General features: G+C 45.9%; 1 protein-coding gene across 5 annotated transcripts in view; it reads left to right on the forward strand.

Moving 5' to 3' along the window:
• Nucleotides 1-1,753, forward strand: part of LOC109904762 (calpain-9-like) — a 37,278-nt gene extending 35,525 nt beyond the window's left edge. For 3 of the 5 annotated variants that reach the window (XM_031790448.1, XM_031790450.1, XM_031790451.1), the window contains exons 20-21: nucleotides 426-542; nucleotides 1,013-1,753. In XM_031790448.1, coding sequence (XP_031646308.1) covers nucleotides 426-542; nucleotides 1,013-1,107 — 212 coding nt within the window. In that variant the 3' untranslated portion in view covers nucleotides 1,108-1,753. Of the gene's footprint in view, nucleotides 1-425; nucleotides 543-631; nucleotides 685-1,012 lie in introns of those variants that run through there. The other 2 variants (XM_031790449.1, XR_004203088.1) reach the window with 2 other exon arrangements.
• The last annotated feature ends 8,505 nt before the right edge of the window (nucleotides 1,754-10,258 follow it).

Genomic DNA, 10,258 nt, shown 5'->3' on the forward strand with positions numbered 1-10,258 from the left:
CCAGCATCACAGTGCTTAATCATTTAAGACAATGCATTACAGATATCATACATTGAGGGTGTAGTTTTTCCCATAACACAGTTCCTTCACCCACAATCTGCATTCAGAATGACTGCCAGGGTTAGAAAGATGAATAAATGAGACGACCAAACCATCTAAACTGGAACAACTAACAGATTGGATTGGTTTGACCGATCACATCAGATCTTTTCACATCAGATTTTTTTCAGAGCTGATCTGATTGGTCAAAAGTTGAGCCAAATAAAGGCTGGTCCGACCCGGACCAAATCTGAACCAAATTTATGCTGTTTATTTTTCAGCAGGGACTCCACTCTTGAATGGATAATAACACATTTCTCTCTCCTTCCCTCTCATCCCTGCCTCATCATTCTCTCCTCTCCTCTCTTCTTCCTCCTTCCTGCTAGGTGTGCAGTGTGATGGCCAGGTCATACAGCTTCTGTGGGAGAGGTTTGGCTCTGGGGAGCTGCACCTGCCTTTCCATGGCTTTGTGACCTGTGTCTCCAGGCTGCGCAAGCTATTCGGTATTTGAACACACACACACAAACACTTAGGTGTGTTATATTTTGTTGCAGGTTATGATATTGTGTTTGTTTGTGTCCCTTCTACCCAGCCTTGTTTAAATCAGAGAGCAACCCAGAGATCAAAGGCGTAGAAATCAATGCCGTGAGTCCTCCTTGACCGTAAAATCAACCAAAACCCTGGCCCGAGCCCTGTCCACATCCTGGTTCAACCCTAACCCTAGCCTAAACCACAACCCTAACCCAAACCACAACCCTAACCCTAAACCTAGCTTCATGTCCACATCCTGGTTCAACCCTAACCCTAGCCATAACCCTATATCTCAACGGTAACCATGAACCATAACCTGACCCTAACCTGTCCTGTGCCACAAGCCTAAATTATACAGTACCTTGACCCTGACCCCACCTTTAATACAGACTATACCCTTAATAATGCCCTCTAACCCTGAATAGTTGATGTTCTTTTACAGTGGCTGCTCCGACTCCTGACCGTGTGAGAGTGCTCTGTAAAGGGGGTTTCTGCGTGGGCACTGCAGGGTCATTCTGTCTGACCAGGACCATATGATAACATCATGCCTCCATAACATCATGCCTCCGCGGGCGCCCTCGTCCACACAACACACACAGACGCGCGCACACACACACACACACACACACAAACATCCCCTGGCCTTTGTCAGCATACGATACCCCGCTGCTATAGGAACTGTCACATTAGCAGTGTTGGAATAACAGCCTCAAAGCAGTATGCGATGACAATGTCACACAGCACATTATATTCTACTATAATGTACAGCGCTGTCACTCTCTACTGCCATATTGTGTTATATTGCTTTACATGTATTTACATGGGGTTAGACCCCCCCCCCAACCCACCCCCTCCAACCTGGCACCTACTACCATACCCCGTTCAAAGGCACTTCAATCTTTTGTCTTGCCCATTCAACCTCTGAATGGCACATATTACACAATCCATGTCTCAGTCTCAAGGCTTAAAGATTCTTCTTTAACCTGTCTCCTCCAACTAATCTACACTCAGTGTATATCAGCTATTTCACCTAAATATTTCCAGTATTCCTGTTATATATATTCAGTATTACAGCCAAGTATTCATGTTCCCTCTTTCATCGTTTGACTTTTAAATAGTGAAAATGTAGTTAAACTGTTGAAAATTATAATAAAATGTATCCCAAAATAAAAATCTGCTTCGATAATGTCAAATTATTTCTGTGTTTATAAATACAGCCCAGCCTCACATACACGGTGAGTACGGCCTGCCCTGGTGAGGGAGTGAAGGTGATGTCTCAGCCGCGCTGCACACACGTCTCTATACTTATCATACTGACGCCACGTACAGCATCAACACGCACTTGCCGCCTCCTCCGCTACTTCCCTCGCTCCCTCCCTCCTTTGCGCCCTCCCTCGCGCTCTCTAGTAACTGTCTCACAATCTGCCTCCTTCTCCCTCTGTTACCCTGTGTGCTCTCAAAGTCACAAAAACACACAAGCATGTATGCTCTTGTCCTTTCTCCTGATGCTCCTATAAATAGAAGCTTTGCTCAGACACAGCTTCCTGTTCATCTTTAGGTGACTACACACAGGTTGCCCATGGCAACAGTCCATCCACCTCAGGACAGAAAGGGGGGATAGTCGACAGATCATACACACACACACACACACACATATACATACATACATACATACATACATACAGTGGGGCAAGAAAGTATTTAGTCAGCCACCAATTGTGCAAGTTCTCCCACTTAAAAAGATTAGAGGCCTGTACTTTTCATCATAGGTACACTTAAACTATGACAGACAAAATTAGAAAAGAAATTCCAGAAAATCACATTGTAGGATTTTTTATGAATTTACTTGCAAATTATGGTGGAAAATAAGTATAAGTAAGTGGGAGAACTTGCACAATTGGTGTCTGACTAAATACTTTTTGCCCCACTGTACATACATACATATATACATACAGTGCCTTGCGAAAGTATTCGGCCCCCTTGAACTTTGCGACCTTTTGCCACATTTCAGGCTTCAAACATAAAGATATAAAACTGTATTTTTTTTGTGAAGAATCAACAACAAGTGGGACACAATCATGAAGTGGAACGACATTTATTGGATATTTCAAACTTTTTGAACAAATCAAAAACTGAAAAATTGGGCGTGCAAAATTATTCAGCCCCCTTAAGTTAATACTTTGTAGCGCCACCTTTTGCAGCTGTAAGTCGCTTGGGGTATGTCTCTATCAGTTTTGCACATCGAGAGACTGACATTTTTTCCATTCCTCCTTGCAAAACAGCTCTAGCTCAGTGAGGTTGGATGGAGAGCATTTGTGAACAGCAGTTTTCAGTTCTTTCCACAGATTCTCGATTGGATTCAGGTCTGGACTTTGACTTGGCCATTCTAACACCTGGATATGTTTATTTTTGAACCATTCCATTGTAGATTTAGCTTTATGTTTTGGATCGTTGTCTTGTTGGAAGACAAATCTCCGTCCCAGTCTCAGGTCTTTTGCAGACTCCATCAGGTTTTCTTCCAGAATGGTCCTGTATTTGGCTCCATCCATCTTCCCATCAATTTTAACCATCTTCCCTAACCCTGCTGAAGAAAAGCAGGCCCAAACCATGATGCTGCCACCACCATGTTTGACAGTGGGGATGGTGTGTTCAGGGTGATGAGCTGTGTTGCTTTTACGCCAAACATAACATTTTGCATTGTTGCCAAAAAGTTCCATTTTGGTTTCATCTGACCAGAGCACCTTCTTCCACATGTTTGGTGTGTCTCCCAGGTGGCTTGTGGCAAACTTTAAACAACACTTTTTATGGATATCTTTAAGAAATGGCTTTCTTCTTGCCACTCTTCCATAAAGGCCAGATTTGTGCAATATACGACTGATTGTTGTCCTATGGACAGTGTCTCCCACCTCAGCTGTAGATCTCTGCAGTTCATCCAGAGTGATCATGGGCCTCTTGGCTGCATCTCTGATCAGTCTTCTCCTTGTATGAGCTGAAAGTTTAGAGGGACGGCCAGGTCTTGGTAGATTTGCAGTGGTCTGATACTCCTTCCATTTCAATATTATCGCTTGCACAGTGCTCCTTGGGATGTTTAAAACTTGGGAAATCTTTTTGTATCCAAATCCGGCTTTAAACTTCTTCACAACAGTATCTCGGACCTGCCTGGTGTGTTCCTTGTTCTTCATGATGCTCTCTGCGCTTTTAACGGACCTCTGAGACTATCACAGTGCAGGTGCATTTATACGGAGACTTGATTACACACAGGTGGATTGTATTTATCATCATTAGTCATTTAGGTCAACATTGGATCATTCAGAGATCCTCACTGAACTTCTGGAGAGAGTTTGCTGCACTGAAAGTAAAGGGGCTGAATAATTTTGCACGCCCAATTTTTCTGTTTTTGATTTGTTAAAAAAGTTTGAAATATCCAATAAATGTCATTCCACTTCATGATTGTGTCCCACTTGTTGTTGATTCTTCACCAAAAAAATACAGTTTTATATCTTTATGTTTGAAGCCTGAAATGTGGCAAAAGGTCGCAAAGTTCAAGGGGGCCGAATACTTTCGCAAGGCACTGCACATACATACATAGGTGAGTTAGTGTGACAGCAGTGGTCTTGCCCAGGCTGGGCCCAGCAGACATAATACACATGTATCAGGATGGGGTACTCCTCTCTGTTTCTCTTTCCACTAAAAAAACAAATACAAAAAAAACACACACAACGTAGAGGCTGAATCAGTTCAAGCCAGCAAGATAATAGAGGTATCCAGGCTTGGCGTCTGTTCTTGGAGGTGCTGTTATTTCTGTGCCGTAGTGGCAGGAGAGGCTACAGGAATAGTGCTGGAGTTGTGGTGCAGTGTGGGGGTGTTTTCGGCTGTACAGCCGTGGTGGCTGGGGGGGGGGGGGGGGGGGGGGGGGTGCATACGGAGGCTGCCAAGCTGCTAATTTAGCCCAGGTTCACTCGGTCAGGCATAATGTGATGAGGTTACGCTTATCTCAGTCGTCATAGTGAGGTATTTAAGGATGTGTGTTGGCATGGGACACAGAGTGCATGATTTACCAGAAGAGGTGATTTGAGACGCAGAGAGACGTATCTACATTTACTGTACGCCTCCTCTCTGTCTTCTGTTTCTCATCACTCTGTTGCTATTTATTCGTCAGACCGTCACCTATATCCTTGGCAATTTACTAGAAATTGTGCTGTAAAAGTGACCGGTGTGCCACAGTCACTGACTGCTAGTTGAAACAACAACTAATTGTGAAATGTCAAGCAGATATAACATGATTTAACAGTCTGTAAGAAAAGCATGTGGTCATAGATGCTTTCACTTGAGAAACTTTGACAAGATCATGTAAATATTTTGACAACTACATTTCACTGAGTAGCTACAAATGAATTTATTCTTCATCATAGTCAGGATTAGCCCCTTTTTTTTTAAATTTTGCATCACAAGCCAAATCAGTATTTAAACCGTACTAAAGTCACATCATTCACTTCACTGGTATATACAACCCTGTTACAAAGGGATAATTCAGCCAAATTACATATTGTTTTCCTTACCCTGTCAGCAGTCTATGGACAAGGTAAAACAGTAATCCATGCTTTGGTTTTTGTTTAGCTGACCACTGTCTCCAGGGAGCATTTAGGCCACAGAATTGCTCCCTTAAGCCTTTGTGGGCCAAAACCAATGCAAGTCAATGTCCTAAATATGAACATGTGTTTTCCCCGTGTCTAAATCAGTCGGTGTCTAAAAGGTAAAGATGGAAGGATGCAGACACTGCAGCCCTCCAGGGTTGGAGTCGTGTTTCCCTGCTCAGAAGTAAATGCACTGTCGGTTTAAGGTAATCCTTGTGCTGCGGTATGATTTCCAAGCCCTGGTTTGCATGACTATGTTGGCCCAGTGAGTAGGTTGATGCAGAAGCAGTGAGACTGTAGCAGAGGAGGAATGGGGGTGAGGATCAGAGATGGGGGGGGGGGGTACACTATTAACAAAAAGGGTTCCAAAAGGGTTATTCGGCTTTCCCCATAGGAAAACCCTTTTCGGTTCCAGGTAGAATCATCTGTGGGTTCCATGTAGAACCCTCTGTGTAAAGGGTTCTACGTGGAACCAAAAGCGGTTATTCGATGGGTTCTCCTGAGGACAGCTGAAGAACCCTTTTAGGTTCTTATTTTTAAGTGTGTAGGTGCAGAGTTGTAAGAGGGGTGAGTCGTAAAAGAGGTTGGGTGAGGAGTATAATGCAAAAGCAGTGTGTGGGTGAGGAGCAGAGGGGATTGTGAGGGATGAGGCCCAGAGGGGAGTGTGTGGGTGAGGGTTTAGGAGCAGAGTAGTGTGGGGGTGAGGAGCAGAGGGGATTGTGGGTGAGGGGTGAAGCCCAGAGGGGAGTGTGAGGGGTAAGGAGCAGAAGGGAGTGTGTGGGTGAGGAGCAGAGGAGTGTGGGGGTAAGGGGTGACGCGCCGAAGGGAGTGTATGTGTGAGGGGTAAGGAGCAGAGGGGAGAGTATGTGTGAGGGTTGAGCAGGAGAGGGGAGTGTATGGGTGAGAGGGGTAAGGTGCAGAGAGGAGTGTGTGGATAAGAGGGGTGAGGAGCAGAGGGGAGTGTATGTGTGAGGGCTAAGGAGCAGAGGGGAGAGTATGTGTGAGGGGTAAGGAGCAGAGGGGAGAGTATGTGTGAGGGGTAAGGAGCAGAGGGGAGAGTATGTGTGAGGGGTAAGGAGCAGAGGGGAGAGTATGTGTGAGGGGTAAGGAGCAGAGGGGAGAGTATGTGTGAGGGTTGAGCAGGAGAGGGGAGTGTATGGGTGAGAGGGGTAAGGAGCAGAGAGGAGTGTGTGGATAAGAGGGGTGAGGAGCAGAGGGGAGTGTATGTGTGAGGGCTAAGGAGCAGAGGGGAGAGTATGTGTGAGGGCTAAGGAGCAGAGGGGAGAGTATGTGTGAGGGCTAAGGAGCAGAGGGGAGAGTATGTGTGAGGGGTAAGGAGCAGAGGGGAGAGTATGTGTGAGGGGTAAGGAGCAGAGGGGAGAGTATGTGTGAGGGGTAAGGAGCAGAGGGGAGAGTATGTGTGAGGGCTGAGCAGGAGAGGGGAGTGTATGGGTGAGAGGGCTAAGGAGCAGAGAGGAGTGTGTGGATAAGAGGGGTGAGGAGCAGAGGGGAGTGTATGTGTGAGGGGTGAGGAGCAGAGGGGAGAGTATGTGTGAGGGTTGAGCAGGAGAGGGGAGTGTATGGGTGAGAGGGCTAAGGAGCAGAGAGGAGTGTGTGGATAAGAGGGGTGAGGAGCAGAGGGGAGTGTATGTGTGAGGGCTAAGGAGCAGAGGGGAGAGTATGTGTGAGGGGTAAGGAGCAGAGGGGAGAGTATGTGTGAGGGTTGAGCAGGAGAGGGGAGTGTATGGGTGAGAGGGCTAAGGAGCCGAGAGGAGTGTGTGGATAAGAGGGGTGAGGAGCAGAGGGGAGTGTATGTGTGAGGGATGAGAAGCAGAAGGGGGTGTGTGGGTGAGAGGGGTAAGGAGCAGAGGGGAGTGTATGTGTGAGGGGTGAGGAGCAGAGGGGAGAGTATGTGTGAGGGTTGAGCAGGAGAGGGGAGTGTATGGGTGAGAGGGCTAAGGAGCAGAGAGGAGTGTGTGGATAAGAGGGGTGAGGAGCAGAGGGGAGTGTATGTGTGAGGGCTAAGGAGCAGAGGGGAGAGTATGTGTGAGGGGTAAGGAGCAGAGGGGAGAGTATGTGTGAGGGTTGAGCAGGAGAGGGGAGTGTATGGGTGAGGGGTGAGGAGCAGAGGGGAGAGTATGTGTGAGGGTTGAGCAGGAGAGGGGAGTGTATGGGTGAGAGGGCTAAGGAGCAGAGAGGAGTGTGTGGATAAGAGGGGTGAGGAGCAGAGGGGAGTGTATGTGTGAGGGCTAAGGAGCAGAGGGGAGAGTATGTGTGAGGGGTAAGGAGCAGAGGGGAGAGTATGTGTGAGGGTTGAGCAGGAGAGGGGAGTGTATGGGTGAGAGGGCTAAGGAGCCGAGAGGAGTGTGTGGATAAGAGGGGTGAGGAGCAGAGGGGAGTGTATGTGTGAGGGATGAGAAGCAGAAGGGGGTGTGTGGGTGAGAGGGGTAAGGAGCAGATGGGAGTGTGTGTGAGGGGAAGTGGGGAGTGTGTGGGTGAGATGGGTAATGACGGTGGAGATGGGGTAAGGGGAAGAAGGAAGAACATGCAGAACTCTTTGTCTTGACGTCTCTTTCTCTCCCATCCAATCTCATTTGAACTATCTTTCCTCCAATGTCTCTAAATTCTTATTTTCTCTCTCTCTCTCCCACTCACTCCCTATTTCCCTCCTTGTAAAGTGCCTTGAGAAATAGGGCATCCCTTATATAAGTAAGAAGGGGAGGAGGTAGGGGAATATGGAGATCAAGAAATAGGTTGAAACAAAGACATCAGGAGAAAATGAAATGGACGAAGAGACACGGTGAGCGAGAAAAGTGAGTGGGGGGAATAATCATTTTGGCATTCGACCCTCTCCTCCATCTCTTCCTCCCTGTCTGGCAGTTGGCCTGATGAAAATAGGCTAGGTTTGACGTGCTGTCTGAGTCACGAAGAGCTGCAGAATACTAAAACCCACTGATTGCATTTAACTTTGGGTACTCAACTCATTTGCAGTGCATGATACAATAGATCAAGCCATGCTCATTTCTGCTGACGGCTAAGGATTCACTCAGACAAAAAAAGGAAGTCAATTGAAAAAAGAAAAATTACGCAGTCGACCATTATAGACACAGGAATGTATTGACAGGCATCCCGTCTATATTTATTGTATATGCTCTTACAAAAACGTATGTTAGCAATTAAATAGATAGAACCTACAATTAGTTGTAAATAGTTGCGGCCCACTTTCTGGAAGCGAACCACACATATTTTGTCACTTTGCTCTATCAGCATTAAACACGTCACCCTCCCTAGGAAAGAGGGTGACCTTGACAATTTATTGGTAAAACGAGAGGCTGCCTGGATCTTGCTCCCTTTGGTCCCAACGTAGACTTTGATCTGATGCCATTCTTGTGTTTGTTGTGTTTTTGCTATCCATTGTAAATGTTTGTAGGCCCATGTAGCCACATTGTATCTATGATCGTATGTTATCCATTCATGGTCTTTATATGTTATAGTTATATCTGTAAATCAACCAATGAAATCAAGCCACACCCTGCCATGATTACAGACACCTGTGTGTGTCCTTTCAAAGTATATAAATTAGTGACCCGCAGTGTTTGTCATTATATCCTGATGAAGACAGCTTGTCTGTCGAAAACGTTGGATATAAAATTATTGCATCTGAGCTCCTAGAGTGTAAGGCTCTCCTTTTCTTTGTCAAGAACCTACAAGCTATCCGCAATATTAAAGCTGATCCATTTCCCCATTTTGAAAGTCATATTGTTTTTGTGAATCTCTGAGCCATGTTCTATCGATTCCCGGGGTCGCACTATACAAAACTCGTCATCCTGGCTGTATTTGTGCCTGCTTGAAGGGTGAATAGCTCGGATACACATGAAAACAGGAAATTACCCCGGTAATCAATAGAGCATCACTAAGAGATGCACAAAAACGATATAACATTCAAAATAGGTGAATATTTGCCTTAACACTTGTCTCACTCCAGCATTCAGAGTTCATTATCTACCACAAGAGAAAGTAAAAGTTAATGACCCTGGCTGTCTGTTTATTTGTCTGTCTGAACACACTGACCACAGAGCGACGCAGGAGGAGCAGAGGAAGGATAGGTCTAGTTAATCAAGTTATTTCAGTCCTAGCCCTTGCAAATCCTTTGTTTTACACTCCCTGGTCTGTGGTCCAAGTATAACACAACCCAGACAGCTGTACAGTGAGAGAGTGCAGGAAGGAGGTAGCAATATGACCTCATTCTGCTCCCAGACGTTCCAGATGTTTCCAGGCACGACTGAGTGTTTTGCGAGATACCGCCACACAGAGGTGGACAGGGGTTCCCCGTCTCCCTCCCCAGATAAACAGAGTGTGGAGACATGATACCTACTTAACTGTAGTTATGGAAGTGTGAGGTAGAGACGTTACTCTTTCCGGTACATGCCTCCGATAGTTGCAACGTTTTAATAATAGGTCAACACTAAACAGGGGGAGTGTTAAACATAGTGGTAATATATCATAGTTTGACATATGTATTAAAGCAACTGTAGCCAGAAAAAGGAGAAGTCCACAGGTTCAAAAGTTTGAGGGTCATTGTGAGCTCATAGAAGTTTCGCTCAAGCGGCCAATGGTATTCATTTCTGCTATATCCCAGTTAATATAACAAATACAAGTCATGTTTGCTTAGGCTGAGGCAATGGCCCATCTATGCTGCCAAGAAATAATTACTGGATTTGACGGACTAGGAACGGAGAGAAGGAGAGGTTGTAGGGGCAGAGTTTCTCCCTTATATCAGAAAAATACGTACTGCCATACAACTGTGTAGCCAAGAGCTAACCCCCAAAGCAAGCAATAGCCCTGTAACCTGCCTGCCTCAAAGTCCTGAACTATTCTGCAGAACTTTTGTCCCGCAAACTAAGTGAGTAGCTGCAACAGACAGAGAAGGAAAAGGTCGAGAGAGCTTTGGAGATAAAGTTAGCTATATTTCTGTGGTTAACAGGAGGGGGTGGGGGTTGTGGTGTGTTGGAGAGCAAACAAAACCAGGTCAAACTTATTTCAGTGGGGAAAGT

The sequence above is a fragment of the Oncorhynchus kisutch genome, linkage group LG15 (assembly GCF_002021735.2).
Source record: "Oncorhynchus kisutch isolate 150728-3 linkage group LG15, Okis_V2, whole genome shotgun sequence".
Taxonomy (NCBI): Eukaryota; Metazoa; Chordata; class Actinopteri; order Salmoniformes; family Salmonidae; genus Oncorhynchus; species Oncorhynchus kisutch.